Consider the following 18,919-nt stretch of genomic DNA (forward strand, 5'->3'; position numbering starts at 1 on the left):
AGGGCAGGATTGTTCGTAAGCCGGTTAACGCTAACCCAGGATTAGTAGTTAGCCGAATTATAACTTTTTCTTCTATACAAATATTTTTTGCTGCTTTGTTTTGTGTATATGGTGATTATTTAAACTCAACACAGAAGGCCAAACAATATACAGAAAACCTCACCGCAAAGTTACAAAACTCAAATCAAAATTCTACCTTTTCCTGGGTTAGCTTAATCGGGCTCTGAACAACCGGCCCAGGAGCTACGCTTTTAGGCTGGCCTAAATCTATATATTAGAGTTCGTTTGTCAGATCAGTGTTAACTTTGTCAACAGATATGGTACTTGGTTGAAATTTAGCTTATGGTACCATGGTACCATGGCAACATCGTAAGAAAACCGTAAAAACCTAAAATTTGCGCGATCCAAATTTCATACAGAAAACTCAGTCGGGTCACCCAGGCAGTACTTTGTTCGGTTTCCCAAACAAATGCATGTAGTACCGACCGGTATTTGTACACCAGTCTGGAGAACAACTCGGGTCAATCAACTCGAAAACAAAAGCCTTTGCTGGAAGCGTCCCACCTAAAAGCGATTTTAAAAGCGAATCTATTATGCCAAACTTAAGTATATGTAGGCATCGCTTTAGAAACATCTTCCTCGTCGACTTTTTCAAGCCTTCATTTTTGTTGCCAAAGGATACTCATGGCGTTTCGATTGCGTTTGTTTCGTGCATGAGAAGCCCCACATTTACTGTCGTGCTGTGAAAAGAAAATCTCTACAACCCCTGCTTTTGTGCAATAAAAGAGATGCTTGATTGGCCATGGGACGTGGGTGAGATTTGAAACCTTTTACTTGCTCAAACAATTCAGGTACACGGGTCTTGTGTTTGGCCTGATCGTTTCAAGAAGGATTTCCCCCCCGCCCCCTACCCCCTGCAAAGCTATGTTAAAAGAATGAAAAGCACGAGAACAGCTTGTTGTGTTAGCGTGTCGTTTTTTTGTGTGTGTGTGTTTGTTTGTTTGTTTGTTTTTTTTGAGGGGGTGGGGGCGTGGGTTGTCAATCTCTCGTGGGTTGTCAATCTTGTTTTATGTTTGTTTCTATTCTACATGTTTTCCTTTTACAAAAAGGCACCAATGCCAGTGTTCCGAGGACAACTACTGCCTGACCGCAAAAGTCTCAATTTGCTGACCTCCGACATGTACGGATACGGCATTCTAATGCGAGTCTGAGTACATCCGGTACGATTGATGCCGGCTCTATGAAGGATTATATAAAATTGTCTAGTGAATGCAAACCTTGCCAGTCTCTTCAGTGTTCTGAATGTGCGCAGCCGTGCACCCACAGTGTCTCACTAAATTTAATATATTGCATCTTAGAATCTCGAGAACGAACATCTCTCCTTTATTTAAAGTTTTCGTATCTCGCAGTTTAATTGTTCAGATTGGTTAAATTGTTTTGCAAATCTAATTTTTACCCAAGCTGTGGGATACAGCTTTCTTCAGTTCCTGAATTACTTCGAGAAAACAACCCTGCTGTTTATGGCGCCAGCTGCTCCTTTCTCACCGCCAAGATTTACAAATCTAATGACAAAACAGGTGCGTTCGAGTTTAACCATTTCTGACCAAAATACTAACTCTTGCAGCTGATCTCCATACATTTCTTTTAATTTTACTAATAAGAATCTGGCGACTCTTCAGGTCAATATCGCCAAGCTGATGATTTTCTATTTTCTCGTAACTGTTCACTTGATATAAACTTGACGTGGTTAGGAGAAGCAGTTTCTCTGTCACTTTGGGGTTAATCTGTATATATGCCCTTTGGACCTTGTGTACTTTTTCTGTGCAAATATTGAACTGACGTTGCTGTTATCACTTTGAACATAATTTCTATCCGTTATTACTGATATTCTATTTATTGGTAAAAAGAGCATCAACAACTTTTCGCCTTGCTTATTGTTTTTCTCGAGCATCTCGACGGTCCGTTCCTGAATCCTAGAATTTGTTTGGCTAATTCCACGAGACAGTTTTTCACGATACAGACCCCCATAAAGTTAAGGACCGCTAACACCGCCCCCCCCCCCCCTTCCTTGCTAGAAACTTTCGTTCACTTCGATCAGCAAAATTTTAAAAAAAATTGATTAGTGTTATCCATAAATTGCAACCGACCAATTTAAGGAAAACGTGACTGAATTTGTTTGGTTTTGTTTCTACTTGGCAGCGTTTTGGATCAACAGTTTTGACATTGGAAAGCTGATTCAACTAACAACATACGGCTAGATTGTGATTGGTCGCAGAAACAACCTAATTACATAGTTGCATGAAACAACTTAGTAGGTTTTCTTCAGGTTGCAATCATGACTGGTAACAAATTCTGTTGACTTTCGTCGAATTGCTTTCGAAGGGAGAAAATCCCCAGAATTGAACGAGAAACAATAAAGTTGTTTTTATGGCTCTCCTCCCTCACCTTTTGTTTCCCAACGTGAACAGCTGTTTGTTGTTACATTTTGATCAACATGTTTCCGGGCATGGCAACGATAATTGCTTTTTTAAAACTGTGTTTGAGGCCTGCGTACTGCTCATTCTGCACTTCAAGTTGTTCGTGACAACTTCAGTATTTTACAGCGCCGCACACACGAAAAGTAAATACGAAGAAATATCTCGCGAAACATACAGGGTGAGTGCATAATACTGGTATCTCGGTAATTTCAGTTGTTTTGAATCGTTTCTATTTATGGGTTTACAAAGAGTGCTTGGATTGCATGCAATGTTCATATTTCGAGTTGCATTTTGCATGATAAGCAAGTTAAATTAGTGTTTCTGCTTGACTGTTCGATCATGAGTTAGCCTTGCGAATCTTAGAGCAAGACGCAGTACTTAATCAAAGGGCTGCGCAAGAAAACCAAACTGACCTTTAACAAATAATAAGTAATAATAATAGAAATCGGGGTTTCTTCCATTTTAACGTCAAATGATCTCTCACCTTTCTCAACCAAGTTCCAATTAGTGCAAAACGTAACTTGTGATTCTTATTACAACAACTCAATGCGACTGTGTTAATGATTAGAAATTGTAGAATAATCCATAAAAAATGAGGGATTTATTTACTTAGAGCAAAACATGCTTCCAACTGAACTTGTTCCACGTTTGAAAAGAAACACTCGACGGCAAAATGCTAGCTTGAAAAAGAAAAAAAACCTTCATCGCTCTTAAAAGCAATTTTGATTAAACTTAGGGATCTCAATGAAAATTAACAAAATTTGCAAGACCGAGCGTTTACAGGAGGGCCAATTTTATTTCGCATATATAAACAGTTTTTCGTCTTTCGAGGGCTTTTTCTCGCAGCGTTTATTCTTCTCAGCAATTGAGTTTCGTCAGATTAGAATTAAAATTTGATTTTATCGCCGTTGATCCAACTACAGTGTTCTCAACCGGTAGGTTCCTTGTCCTACATATCCCATATACGCGCTCTGCATCTATCTTGATTATATAAGCTTTATATTGTCGATGTACTTCCAATGGTGATGACAACAATCAAAACTAATTACAGTGGATCAAAGTCTTTCATGACGGCCTTTAAATGGCGTGCCATTTATTAAGGATTTTTCCGACGAACTACATAGCTTCTTCAACTTAGTAACCAGCCACCGCGAGAACGAATTCACCCAGCTGACACCATGGAAGCGTTTTATCTCATGAAAAACCGCGGTGGGTTAAATACGATTTTGCTCTTTTTGCAGGTTGCTGTTTCGAGTTTGCAAATTGTATAGGCGTCGTCTTGAGAAGGAGATGACCACATGAGCGAATATGATATAAAAACACCGTTATAAAAATTGACCGGTCTCTTTTTGACCCTGTTTATTGTTGCTAAGCAACGTAACACTCAGTCGACGCAAACCCTCTTCGTAACGAGAATCGGAAGTTCTTCGGCCAACTCGGGCGTCTTCGGCCAAATCGTGCACGAATCTAGGACGACTTATCAAAAACCAAGGAGACACTTCAGTAATAACTTGTGTCCGTTTTGCTGCTCGCAACCTACTTTTCGTCTTTCACTTCGAGAGGCCTCGAAAACTCAATCTTCACCGAATATCATTTAGTTTAGCTGATAGCATCCGAAACAAAAAATAAAAAGTTCAAACATATTGCAAGATGGGAAATTACTGATCCAGATGAACAGATGAATGTTCACACGAAGGCCGGTTAAATTGGAGAGAAAGAGAAATGCTCACAGTTTTAATTAAAAAAATGATATAACAAATTAGAAAAAAGAAATTAAAAAATGTCAACATCGCAGATTTTGATAGCTGATCGTCAAATATTGTCCCGTGTCGAGCTCTACATGGAATATACTCAGGCGAATTTTAATTTTGTTATTAAAATGTTCTCCAAACAAAATAATGAAGAGTGCATATCGAAAAAAACGCCGGGCCCGGCTTGTAAAGCAAACAATATTCTGCTACATGTAAATATAACTGACAACTAAAAGAAACTGCTTTCCGGGAATTTAAGGGTAGGCGACCAAACCTTATCATCTAACATTTTTTGTACACAAGGTTTCATTTGATGTTTGATCCATTTAACATGACGTTGGTTTCAAGGTGGTTTTAAAATGGACCTTGACAAAGGTTGTTTCTCGTATCACTAGCTGATCACAAGTTATGCTCTTAGGTATTTTGGCATCATCCTTTATCGGTTTAGCTACGTAATGGTAATACGACTGAATTATTTGTCTACCTGGGCCAATAGGCCATTAATAAAATCCGACCGGCGCTAAGCGGGAGTCGGGTCCTTTTAAAAACGAGTATAATTACAGACCGAACTGAGAGACGCCAAGTCCTGTTATCCGGTTTAATCATAATTTACCTCGGGTCCTGGAGGGGTATTTTTAGGGACGAGGTCGCGTCTCCGCTCGCCGCGTATTACGTTTAAGCGGGTTCACCGCTCCTCGCGAATAAGAAAAAGAAAACCTCTGGATTTCGGTGATCATAACTTTAACAAAATGTGATAAAGATTCGAAGGCTTTAACGTTTTGGCGAGGAAAGAACCCATTGAATTCCAACTGCCTTACAAAGGCTGCGCTAATTCATAACTCGGCGCCCAATAGCATCAGGACATACAGAACTCAAAAACTGTCCAAACAATGCTAAAACAGCGACTGCTGGTAACCAACCAGATTCGAGAATTTTGTTTAAGTTATGATTGACGGTTATATATTTGGCAAAGAAAGATATGCCTGCTTTTGATGATACACTTGGTTTGTGATTTTCAGAAAAGATGAATCTCCCTCTTGCTTTTCTTGTTGCCGCCGTCGTCTTGTTCACGGCAAACTGTGACGAAAGCGAAAATGACTGCGAGATATCTGACTCACAAGCAATTGAAGCAGCAACTGAAGCCATGAAGAACTGTAACAGCAACATCAAACACTGCTTCGACGTTCACGAGGGAAAAGGTGTCGCAAAACTATATTGTAGGGGAATGATGGTAAGATTCTTATGCCCTCTGTCGGCCGCTTTTTTATCTCTCCATGTTTTTTTTTTCGTTGTTCCTTTTGAGAGTCGTTTTCCACCCATCATTTACTAACGCCCTCTCCCCTTTACATTGGCTTGGTTTTGGTAATAATCGCATGAGATCCCGGCATTGATTGATCAAAGTTTAGCGTCACCCAATGCTACGCTCTCGGACGTGTAGCGTTGCTTGACACTGACGGAGAGACCAGAAGAAGTTTACGTTTGTTAAATACAGAACTAAGGCAGTATAACATAATGGAGAGACACGTGCGCAATGGCGTTACAAGAGCCGGAGGTACTTCCTAAGCTTTTCGGTGGGGGTATGCGGCCTGAACCTTGAAACCTGTACCCTATTTCAGACCAAAATCTGTGATTTTCCGTACCCTCTTTCAGACCTGAGTCAAAAATCGATACCCCTTCTCATTTTAGAACTCTAAATTTAGTCTCGTCTCTTAGAGCAATTGGTCAAAATCTATACCCTTTTCAGACAAAAACCGCTCAAAAACCATACCCTTTGGGGCTGCACATACCCTTATGGCCCAATAACGGAGTACTCCCTCCCCCCTCCCCCTCCCCGGGGGAGACAAGAGAGGTTTTAAAACATGTGACGGAAAACGAATCGTCCGACAACAAGCCAACGAGTTGATAAAAAAGCAATGCGATACCTAGATAGTTAGCCGACTTGGCAAGTAACGAAGCCCACTTTTGCGTGCAGACAAAATAAACACACACATACCTTGAGAAGAATTTGCTTCCAGTGCAAAACATTACGTCTACTGATGTGAGACTGGAACCTAACTCGCAGCATATGTTTAACTGAGAAAACCAGTTCCAGTAATGCGCGTTCGAAGAAAGAAACTCAACCCTACAAGTACCGTCAACTTCGATCTGAAACTTGGCTTTGTAAGCTATTAGTAATGATTTAAACCTAGCTATTTTTGTTTTTCATACGCATTAGAGCGCTTTTCAACTGAGTGTCGTAAAACCAAAACCAAAGTAATCACTCTAGCCAGTCACAAAAGGTACAGGCAATACAAGTAAGAGACCTTGATAATCTCTTGAGTAAACCAATCAAATTTCGAAGCAATTGCATGTAGCTAAGGCAAACGAGGGAAAACGAGTGCAAGTGAATCACGATTGCTTTTGGTTTTACTTCTGATTGGATGAAAAAGTGGCGCGAGTTTTGCTTTTTGCCAACCGTGTAGCGTAGTTGATGCAAATATATGTTATTTACCGGCTGGGAGATCCGTAAAGTGAAAAACTGTGACTGAGGTCTTGAACATTTTCAAGTCCGTGGTCACGGACCGACCCTAAGTCAGTAAGTAACTTTTTTGTTTTTGTCTACTCTGTTATTTTTGACCTTTTCCACGCGCGCGCGTTACCGTGAACGTGGTCATAGATAAGAAAATCCAAACCGCGCTAAGAACCAATCAGATTGCATCATTTGTTACCGTGCTCTCTTGGGAAAAAATACAAACCGATTACTTTTCGACATTCAAATATGAAAATCGCTCTAAAAGATTTTTGGTCTTTATTCCTTGACCCTTTCTCAAACCAGTCTCGCACCAGGCTCAGTTTGTTGTCTGTCGCTTAAACCACCAGATTTGCAGGCTTTCAAAGTCCTGGTGAACCATTTCGGTCAATCCGAACAGAGTCGTATTGAGAAGGCAAGCATATAACGCACGGGCAGTTGCCATTTTGGCTGCCCATTTAAAGCTTTTTGAAGGAAACACTGATAATAAGACACTTGACAAGTTGTAGTTCTATTAAACAGTTTTATTCATTCATACATCCCAAGAAATTCTCACTGTACTTGTAACTTTCTGTCACTTACTCTTCAGTATTTCTAAAACAAATGGAAAACAAGTTTCTGTTCATGATCAAGGCCAAAGTATTTTAATTCCTTAGTTGAAGGATATCTTCCTATCCTCATTCAATTCTAATTAAAGTTTTAGAAAAATATCTTTATAAAGTCAAATCAAGAGAAGATCGAGGAGAGATATATGGGCTATTGACAGAAACATATCACCGACCAAGCGTGAGGTCAACATGGCTGGATATTGGCCAAGTTCTATTTTTGCGTGTTCATGAACAAAGACGAGGCCAACATCCAGCCATCTTGACCGAACAAGCTTCGTCGATAAAGGATTTATTATACAGCTTCTGCTTCGGCTTGGGAGAAATTTTTCTTGCGAGACACAGCGTGTAATCGCGAGCGAGCAAGGTAGCGCCATCTTGCCCGCTCGGGTGGCCAATCACAGCGCAGGATTTGGTTCATCTTTCCCGCTCGCGGAGCTCGCCATATAATAATAATTGTTCTTTTCTTGGTCAAATTTGAGTTAATAAAGTTTTATATGCTTTCTAGAGTTCTAGAGGTTTTCCGTACACTTCGGCAAACTTATTACTGTTTCCACATTCTTTTGCGTAAGATTCTGAAGCTATATATACCATACCGTACCAGCTAGAGAATTTACTAAGGTACAGGGGGGAGCGCTTCTCTCCTCTTCTCCTCGCCCCTCCTTAAGAAATCCTGAACTCCTGATACGAAGGTTATGCTAGTAAGAGATGTTGTTAAGTTTTTTAATTTAATTTTGTTTCGTCTCGTCTCGTCTTGTCTCGACTTGACTCGTCTCGTCTCGTTTCGTTTTGTGTTGTGTTGTTTTGTTTTGTTTTGTTTTGTTTTGTTTTGCAGTTCATGTTGCGATAGCGATTTATTTTTTTATTGCATTGATAGAAATTGATCAGATGCGCTTATAAAGAGAACAAAACCTTTACTCAAAATTACAAATGTCGCAGTCCTGTGTTGTATAAATGGGTCTTCGTGGTCCTTCAGTATTGCACCATGGGTTCCCACCTTGGTATCTGTACAGGCGAAAATAGCTACAGCGTCGAGGAAAAAGAACACCTGCAAAAGCTGGCAGACCAATATGGTAAGCGGATTGTAATAATAGACCATATTCGTATTCTCAGTAATGGACTGGAACTAGCTTGCAATGGAGGCTCATGCGGGGAAATATTATTTAAAAAAGAGATAAATTCCATTTGTATTTGAAAAGACCCCCCGCATTAGCCTCGGTTGCAAGCTAGTTCCAGTCCAAAACCGAGAATACGAAAATGGTCCATTGATAAGATAGTACTAAAAAAGTGAGTATTGAATGAAGAAATCACATCGACTCGGAAAAAAAATTCTGAGCTCCAGGTGAGCTAACCGGATGCTCTAGCCACTGAAGACTCTATCATGAACAAGGGTGAAATGTGGGGCTTTGACTGGAACCGCATCGCGCGGTCACACAGCGAAATGTTGAATTGGCGCATATGAACTCGCTAACTGCATCACGCAGTCACATTAAAGCATATCAAAGATGTAACCAACCACCATCCAAAGTGAGTATTGAATGTAGAAATCACATCAACTCGGAAAAAAAAATTCCGGCTAGATCAAAGAGGGTCGTGGGTTCAAATCCCATCTGGAACTCGGAATTTTTTTCCGAGTCGATGTGATTTCTACATTCAATACTCACTTTGGAGGGTGGTTGGTTGCATCTTTTATAGTACTTCATATATGATAACCGTGCGTGCTACTGAATCGGGGACGGAAACAAGTGCCGTTTTCAGTAGCCAATCTTCGTTAAAACGTTGTGAGACATTCTTTGAAGTGCTTTTACTCCTATTGAGAGGCTCATGTGGGATCAATTCGTCCTCAAGTTGGCCCATCGTTAACGCAAGTTGACGCAAACGAACGCACGGGAAGAAAAAATGGTGGTCTCACTGGCGTGTTCCTTCCTGTCATTCTCCATGGACTTAAAAGAAGGGGACTACTTTACATTTGCAAGAGCTCATCACTGGGCTCCTGACATTTATTTTTATGAAGAAAAACTATTTTCGGTTGGTCAGATCAATCAAATGCCATAAAACCTCGTCTTGTTATACCGATCGATTGATCGATCGATCGATCGACTGACTGACTGACTGACTGACTGACTGACTGACTGATTGATTGATTGATTGATTGATTGATTGATTGATTGATTAATTCACCGATCGATCGACTGACTGCATGACTGACTGAGTGACTGACTCACTGACTCACTGACGAACGGACGGACGGACGGACTAACTGACTGACTGACTGACAGACAAACTGACTGACTTACTTTACCTTCTTACATTTTTCCTAGCTTTGCATGTGCACACGTTTCATGTTATACTTTCCGTGCAATAATCCGCTGTTAAAGCCATGTAAATTTTGTAACTTGATAGTCCCCGGAGAAAAACAACTGATATCTCATAGAATCCACCCTGGAATTCATACTTTCTTCCAAGTAATTAGCCTTTGCTTTAATTTCCTTTTGTGCAGACAAGCGGCCGCGATACAAAAAGAACAGCATAAGGGACATGATAATTCCAGGTAATTATATAAAGTCAGTGCTTCGAGATCTCTATTGTAATTCCAGAATGTTACACGTTGATGCAGACTAGGGTTGTTCCCAGACAGAACTCAAGATTGTTAGTAACAGCAACAAAAAACTGGTTCATCTAAATTCTCGAATTACATGACTTAGCAGATTATTTCTGACAAACTGGTGGCCCTCTATCGTATAGAAAGTTCCGCACGTTTACTGAGACAACCTTCGTAACACAGAGCAACATACTTATAATTTACTGTGTTCAGAAGTGGGTTACACTTCTTTAGCCGGTTAGGGCTAACCTGAGCTTACAGAGCCTTTAAAAAGATCTTTAACCCTGCTATCCAATGAAGAAAGACAACATGTTTCCAATACATAGGTTGTAATTCCCCCTTCATTTAGCCAAGGGGTTAAAATTAGCCCGCTTGGAGTTAAGTCGAGGTTAGCCATAGCATTAGCTTAACTTTCAACCCCCTTTTCAATAGATTTAACCCACGGGCACAGGTCATTCCTTTCTGCTGATAACTAGTGACGTCATGATTTTTGTGACGTCTGACACGACGATATAACAGTTGTTTACCATTTACCCAAAAATTCTGAAATTTCGGTCACAATGTAAATGGTAAGACAGTTTTGGCTCGACCAGCCGGAAAATTTTCCGAATAAACGGAACATTTGAGAGGTAGTCCAAAGTCTCCAACCGAAATATCTGGATGCAAAATGTGCTTACCATTTGTAATTCTTCACCGCCATCTTGGAATTATGATCACGTCGAACTCGTCACTTTCGGTAAATTTGGGTTTTTGAATAAATGTTAAATGAGCAACCTGGACGGAACTTACCATCAGGTATTTTCGCTTACCATTTGCACAAACCGTTGAACCGTAAATAGTAAACAAATGGTAAACAACTCGCACTTCTCCCTCGCCACTAAAAGGATACTTCGATGTTAGGCTGCAGTACTCAAGCCTCTTTCCATCTCCCTGGTAAGACCTTTTGATATTTGGTATGTGGACCACGACGCGGTTCTCGTTTTCTTGGAATCTAGAATGTTCAATTTCCTGTGATGCGATGTACACATAGTTCAAAGCTCTCGTTTTTACACAGTCCAATCTAATATAGATTTGAAAAGTTCATACGGGTCGCAGGCAGACGGGCAGGTTTTTTTCATGTGTTTCTCTTGCGTTTGTAACCGATGACTTCGTTGTCTTCCTTGTTGTTTCAGACGGGGAAAAAGAATGCGCCCGAGATATACATATGAAATGTGCTGAGAGTCTGGTGAAGGCTGAAACGAATCTTTGTATGAGTGTGAACAATTTTGTGACGTGTTACGACAGCTTGATCATGGGCTCCATCCCACTACCCTCGACTTGCACTGGCCCAGAAATCCCGGCAATCACCAAACAATTCGACAAAGTTATCGACCATTTCAGCAAATACCTTATCGACCTATACGAGGAAGATCCACAAAGTATGTGCCAAGTTGATACAAAGGTCTTGCAAGGTGACTGTATGGCAAAGTAGGTGGAGTAGGTGTGACAGAGCTTGTGAACCCTCGATTTGTTGACATCTTCAGTCACAATTTTTATCTAGATCATTGTATAAACTTCTGGTTAGGTGCAATTATTTCAGCGTTCTTTGCAAATAGATACCCACCTCTGGCCTTTAACGTGGTTTTTATAAACTTTCATTCCCTGCTCGGGGTGGGGTAGGGAGGATGGTTGGATGACCCCACGATATTTGAGTTCCGTTGAGACATACGATCTCCGATACCCCTTCCCTGGGGGACGCTCTACATCGCACTAACAGTAAAGCTCGTCGTACCTCTTAAGTGTTGAAAACTGTTTCTTCTACCGCCCCCCTCCCTCCCCCTCTAATTCTCCTCCCCTCCTCTCCCCCTCCCCTCCTCCCATCTTCCCCTCTTCCCCTCCTCTCCGTCTTCTCTATATACAATCCTACAAATCTTTTGTATGCGAAACTAAGCAAGAAAAAATAAGGATCTGTCGAGGGTTCTCTCTATGCTCACTCCTCCACCTGCATGTTTCGTTTGTGATATTAGACTAGCTCTTAGATGCTGAGATATCGTGCATGCAATCGCATCGATAGTTGTTAAGATAGCAAGCTTCATGTACAGTTATTGTTAGTACCTCAAGAGGTTAATAAAGTGAATTCAGCCATATTGCTTTATTTTTCTATTCCTACCTACCTACCTATATCTCTCCATGCCACCAGGCACCTAAGGCTTTGGCATTCTCCTTCCATCCACCTGGATTTGCTGCTAGAGCTCTGACAGTCTCACATGACTGCCACCCAACTCCATGCCTTTCGTCCTCAACCATTCTCCTCTCTGTTGTTTTGGGTCAATCTCCTCACCTGACCTGCACTGTAATGCTGTGACACAGAGCTCCTCTCCGTCCCTCCGTGTTATATGGCCAATCCAGTTCCATCTTCACTGTTCAGATAGTTCTTATATGCATACGTACACCGGGACGACCTCACTAAACTTCTACGCAGACTTTGTTTGGGCTCGTAGCGCTTACTGTACTTACTTTAGGGAGGCGGGTGAAACAGCTTAAAAAGGAAGAAGGGCAGATTGTCTTCAAAAACGTAACATTAGCCTTGATATTTTTAATAGATCTTTATATCTCACGAAACTTTACAAATCTGTTCCTCGTTAAACAGTAATATCGAGAGACGACTGGGTACCCAAGACTACTTTGAGCCCATAAGCTCGGGTGTTCGCGGTAATAACAGTCCTTTGTTATCAGATCTTCACGTTCAAGGTATCTGTTTCGTCATACTAAACTGTCTGGCGTGTCTTAAACTCTTACCATCGACTGCTCGACTCTCACCATCCTACTGAAACTAACCAACACGACATCTATTACTACAGTGACTAAACTTTAATCAAAGCCGGCGGACGGAACTCAAACAGAACAACTTAATTTGATAACAACAGACGGAATCGAAACTTATCAGTGACTGTTGATTAACTTTATGCAATCAATACTTTCACGGCTCAATTGGCCAATCATTTTCAACAGACCAGACTAACAGGGCTTGCAGCATAATCAACTGACAAGCACAGTCGTTGTTCACTTGACTCTGAGGATGGCTTCCGCTCAGGTTTTCGAAACGTCAGTCATCAACAACGCACGTAGAATGTATAAGTACTGCACTGATCACACGGGGAAAAGAAAAAAGCAGGAAAAATACACGGGGAATGGACTGGAATGTACGGATTGCAGGGGGGAAAGACGAGAAAGATCTGAGAAATGTGTAAACAACGCATCTGAAGGAACTGGGAAAGCATCGCGTAACACGGGCAACACGTTGAGAACGCATGCAGGAGACTTTCAAAAAAGGGCACTAGGGAACGCTTTGAAAAACCGACAAACAATCGCATGAGGTTGTCCACGGTGAATTCACGGGGATAGAAGAAGGAACCTGACAAGACCCCATGGGGGAATGCGCTGATTTAGGCTACATTTAAAGTTAGGCTTAGGATCAGGGTTGAGGACCGAAGTAACTGAGCAGAGAGCGCCTCGGGAACCTGATGTATAGCAAAAATCAGGGGGAGGCGCATGGCCAAACTTACAGTAGCCTGTAAGCAAGCTTTCTTGTGGAGAAGGGAGTGAAGCCTCCACCTCCTCCAACGGGAAAATATTGTGTCAGCTTAGTGTTAGCTTTCAGCTAAGGTTTGGTGTCGCACTGAACGCTTGAACTGATCAATAAGGGAAGCGGGAGAAAGCTAAGAGAGGGAGGGGGGGTATCATATGTGAATACAAACTGTTAGAACCGTAAATTAATTATTCCGTCAGCGGAGTCTCCAGGCAAAAAACTAAGAATTAGGAATTATGCAACTGTACAAATAAAAAGATAGCGCAAAATATCTCTTTCATCATTACCAGAATTTTTTATAAAAATCGGCGTGTTTACCCTATTGAAATTAACGAGGAATAAATCAAGAAACTAATTTAAAATTATTCTTTTTTTATGTTCTTGAGTTGACAGTAATGTTCATTTTGATCCAAATAAATCTCATAAAAAGTTTTGCCCTAGAACTGTTATGAAACCGAGGTACAACAACTCGGAAATGGTACATTCAATAATTCATATGTTCCGCACGTGATTCTAGAGTGAAGAGAACCAATCAAATAATCCCATCGACACGGCGGTTCATCTTGTGATAATTACGTTGAAAATTTAAATTGTAAATCATGCATGTAATAAACTATTTGTCGTGTAGCGTTCTTGATGTCGGCTGTTTGCCTTCCATGACCAAACTGACAAGCAAAAACCTATCTTTTATTCTCGCTCATTGCTGCGCAAAAGCGTCCTGCCGGCTTCAATTTAGAAGTGTCATTTCTTGGAGCTGTTTCGGACCACAAATACATGGGCAAGAACTTTATTTCAACCGAGTCTTACGAGCACATGCTTCGTGTGAACAATGATGGCGGAAACTGGTCTCAGCTGGTAACGGTCCTTGAGTCGCCTTCAAGGTAAGGAACTTTATAAAGCTATTGCAGTTGTTGAGGTATTATTTTAGCAATTTCCCTTGGTAATTAAAAGCGTCGAAGAAAAATTAGGTACGAACGAATTTTGTCTGTAACTGAAAGTACCACTTGTAAACTGGATTGTATCAGAATCACTGGTCACCCAGCTTACAAAATACTTCTGCCAATCTAACAGTTATCTAGAAAGGTTAATACTGACTGGCAAAAGACTGCTAGATAAGTTTCTAAATTAAACGTTTGGTAAGATTTTGACAGTCAAATTTACATAAAATTAACCATCGTCAACATTAATTTCAGCGCTATTTTGGTTATTCATTTATAAATTTCCCATCTCACCGGATTACCATAAAATTATACAAAATAACCCCTGCTAGCTAGGCTTACGTTTGATTTAACACAATTGCCTGGAGGTCTTCTTTCGAGTTTGCGATTTACTTGAATGGAAGTGGTTTCTCGAGATGATGCATACTTTTAGAAAGAGGCTTGTTTTCATGACGTTTATGATACGATATTCCAAATTTTGAACCTGCATTTCAAAGTTTGCTAAAGGAGTCAATATCCCTCGCAAAGTGAAACGTGTTTGAGTTAAATCTTTTTGAGTGACTTATCAATCTCGCATTTTTTTTTTTTTTCTGATCGTTTTCTACAACAGGAGAGGAACCAAGGCGTCAAGACTTTGTCAGGAGTTCATTCGGATATCAATAACCTGATTTGCACGAGTTTTTCAGGTAAGAATTGTTTTTCGTGTATCAACTATACTTGCACAAATAATTCAGTTGATCGATTACAAAATAAAAGTTGAAGTAACGGGACAAAATGGCAGGGACAAAATATTTTGTTTTCGGCTCTAGTATGATAAGAAAGTCAAAGGATTTCATTTTGACGTGTAATGGGTGAAATTCTTCTCGCCTTGCGTTCGGTTTCTGGATGTGAAGAATGGATCCCTCTAAACTTTAGCTTGTCCGGTCATCCTTATCTCTTCTCATCGCGCCAGTCCGGTACTGACTAAAGATGTTAGGTACACTCAATGAGTTGAACCCAAAAGCTATCAAAGCTGCTCTACATCACAATGGATACAAGCTGTCTTCTGAATTATTTTACAGATTAAAAAAATGCCCTTTTCGAGCTGGAACCAAAACTGAAGTTCCTGCTGCTAAGGACAACGGTGAGTTGATTTTTTCTTGTTTCAGTCTTTTTCACAGGCAAAGATCGTGTCTGATTTGACTTATTATTTGATGTCACCTGTTCAGACCAAATCATAAACATGCTTAGAAGCTTTGTGCCAAGATTGCACTCCAAGTTTATTTGAGTTATTACGATCGCATAGTTTAGAACTTGTTTTCAGTCTTCTAAACTGATGGAACCAAACATGCTTCAGACGAAATCCGATAGAAAATTGAGCAATTTAATTTATTAGTGGACAAAACCTTGTACCAGAATATAACTTTACGTACATTAGTCCTTTTTGCCTCTTCTAAAAGCTAAAGACATAAATAGTTGCCCGAAATAATACCAAAAACAATTTCCCACGGGAACTCGAGAAAATAAATTTCAAAGTCCAGAGAAATTGTGAATTCCCAGGTAAAATTTCACACCAGTTTCATTTCACCGGTACTTTCACTGTTTCATATGAACTTCAAAATTTGTTTTCACATTTGGTGCCGTCAGAAAAATTTTTTTTTTGAGAAGACATTATAAACAGTCGCACAGAAGCCAATGCGAGACAATGTAAACAACCTCGGAGCAAAGTTTTTGATGCCTTGATGACACGATTTTCTTCTCTAAAATGAATTTCATCGCCGGCTCGATCACGTTTTTACGACAACACGCAAAAAAATCTAGTTATTTTCAAACGCTTTCTTGATGCTAAAAATAGCCAAGACCTTAGCATGTTGCCACTGTTAACACTCTCCTGGTAATTTTCTTATTATCTCTTACAATTAGAGACCATTTTATCTAAATTTGAGATCATTCTTGGAAGCAAAACTTTTTTGCATATTTTAATGACGCATACCTCCCCCTTTCAATTTATGTGACCTTGAATAAACTTCAGAGGGCTCTGCTCGCTATGGCCGCCATGTTGCTTTTTCACATTATAATGCAAATTAGCCTTGCTATATACAGAGTGTTTCCAGTCACGTGGCCAGTAGCAATGCAGATTTATTGGAACAAAAGAAAGTGTTTAAATAAGAAAAGAGTTAACTCCCAAAGGATTGGTTTGGTACGCAAACATGGCCGCCGTTTCATTGTTTTGGAATACCAATATGGCTGCCATGACGTCATGTGAAAACGCTCTGTTGTGAAAACAGTGATGTCTTAAAAGTGTCTTCTTCAAAATCATAGATGAGAGTTACAATGTCTAAAATTCAGTTAAATATTCGCCAGAAAACTCAAGCCGAAAGTTTGGGTGACCTCAGAAATCAGGCGGTTTATTTGCATCACTTAATATACGAAAACCAAAATGCCACCAATTCAATAACTCAAACTCTTTATTCTTTCATATGAAAATGAGTTTGATTTGCATGAAAATGAACCTGTATACGGAACACATTTTCACATGAATGATTTCGCACGAAGACGCATTTACGCAGAGGCAAAAGGCAACGCGGTAATGACCTATTAACATGGAAAAGTGTTATTGTTATTTCTCCATCCGCGAATGATCGCTCAAGTTTTTGAAATATTATTCACGTTCCAATGCTGAAAATCTCGTACAACTATTCTTCTCAGCTGACCCCTAAAATTAAGTTACGATTCTTGTTTTATACTGCAAACCACTGCATAAATTGATTGATTGTTTACATGAAGTTTCGTTATTTTTCCTCAGCCTTTCCCAGCTCCGGATTTCAGTGGACAATTCAAGCAAGCCGACAAGAAGTGAAAATGCTGGATTACATTTTTCAAGATCTTTCTGTAGCTCATTAGGTTAATAACATTAGTGTCATACGAGCTGCTAAGTAAGTAATCAAAAGCTACTTTCTCGTCACAACATCAATGCAGTGCTAGGCGTCTAGAACAGGAGAATGACTGAACTGATCAGCAGAGAGAAATTGTCAGGATATACAAAAAAATTCTAACAAACTAGTATTAAGAAATAGTGAAGTCTGTCAGAGAAATTAAATTTGCTTGTATTACGACCCGTGCAATATTCAAAGAAACCTTATTTTTTTTCTTCTTGACAACCGCATAACCAATTCAGATTTCGATAATTTTATGTCACAATTTCCCAATTGTTCGAAAATTTTCATTTGATTTCGGTCAAATTCTAGACCACGTTCACCGTAATTTTTTTTTAAAAAGTCCTTGTTCACCTTAAAATTTACATAAAAAAAGCTACTCGCTTGAATTCCCAACAGGCATGGAACAAAATTAAATATTCAGTATTTGGTTGCCAAAATGAAGCGCGTGTGTGGCTGGATTGTCTTAAAAGTTCAATCGTACACAATTTTTGACTAATTTTTATTTAATTATTCTAATTTGCAGTTTTTACAAGATTGTTCCAACTTTTGCGAAATACAGTTAGCACTGCAGATTGATTTCATGAACCACGACCAGGAACCTGTTGAAACAAAATTTATCGGCCGAGTCAATATTTGGTGGTCAAAATTAAGCAAGAGGCTACTGAATTGTCTAGAGACCAACACACTCAGAGTCATAAACATGTGTTAACCAATTTTGGTTTAATTTTTCCATCTCGCAATTTAACAAGATTGCTCCAAATGGGCCAAATGTTCTCACCAAGTGTGACAAAAGTCTACATAAAATATAGTGCAAGCTATGGGTATTGATTTCACAGGGCGCTGAATTGTCTTGAAACTATTTTACGCAGTCGTAAACAAATTTGAAACATTTTTGTGTTAATTCGTCGCATGTATTCAAAAGTAGTTTAATTTTTTTGAAGAAGACATTTTTACATGGTTTCCTTCAGTATTGCACGGGTCCGAGTTTGAAGAAATGTGAATTCGATCTTTGAGCGAAGGCTTTTCGTACTTGTAATTCGATTATTTTGTTTGCCGAAAACTTACAAATTAGCAAAAACCTCATTTCTTAGCTCGACTACTTTGCCTTCAACTTATCGTTGAAGCCATACAACCACTAGTTCATTTTTCAATGATTCTCAGAAATAGCAAGCAAGGTTTCTTATTCGGACTTATAATTTGATAATTTTGTTTGCAAAAACTTGACTATTAATCAGAAATTATTTCTCAGGCCAAGCCTGACTGTTTTGCGTACTATTTATCGCTCAGTGACTAAAGAACCTAAACACTTAGATTATTTTTCAGACTTTGCCAGTCTTACTATTCATATTTTAAATAGTAAATTTTCGCTTTTGTGATTTAATACTGTTTATTTCTTAGAAATAAAGTTAATTAACACATACAGCATTTGTAGTACAATAGTTGTCTTTAATAGTTGAAATAAACAAAGACTTACAATCAATAAATGCGTCTTGCTTTATTTACAAGAGAAAGGAACAAAAAAAATCTGCGCTTTTGAAAGGGGCCTGGAAA

The 18,919-nt window shown here is 39.6% G+C and overlaps 1 protein-coding gene and 1 long non-coding RNA gene across 2 annotated transcripts; both read left to right on the forward strand.

Moving 5' to 3' along the window:
- The first annotated feature begins 2,573 nt into the window (after positions 1-2,573).
- LOC110063195 (uncharacterized) lies at positions 2,574-12,068 on the forward strand. The gene is made up of 5 exons (XM_020770159.2): positions 2,574-2,655; positions 5,248-5,459; positions 8,220-8,415; positions 9,843-9,893; positions 11,117-12,068. The coding sequence occupies exons 2-5, from the start codon at positions 5,253-5,255 to the stop codon at positions 11,413-11,415; spliced, it is 753 nt and encodes a 250-aa protein (XP_020625818.2). The 5' UTR covers positions 2,574-2,655; positions 5,248-5,252; the 3' UTR covers positions 11,416-12,068.
- A 107-nt stretch (positions 12,069-12,175) lies between these two features.
- On the forward strand, positions 12,176-18,852 carry LOC110060375 (uncharacterized). Its single transcript, XR_002297868.2, has 4 exons — positions 12,176-14,393; positions 15,061-15,136; positions 15,512-15,573; positions 17,236-18,852. It is a non-coding gene; the product is annotated as an uncharacterized LOC110060375 (long non-coding RNA).
- The last annotated feature ends 67 nt before the right edge of the window (positions 18,853-18,919 follow it).

Source organism: Orbicella faveolata, unplaced genomic scaffold (genome assembly GCF_042242905.1).
Source record: "Orbicella faveolata isolate gen_17 unplaced genomic scaffold, um_ofav_v1 contig_3, whole genome shotgun sequence".
Classification (NCBI taxonomy): Eukaryota; Metazoa; Cnidaria; class Anthozoa; order Scleractinia; family Merulinidae; genus Orbicella; species Orbicella faveolata.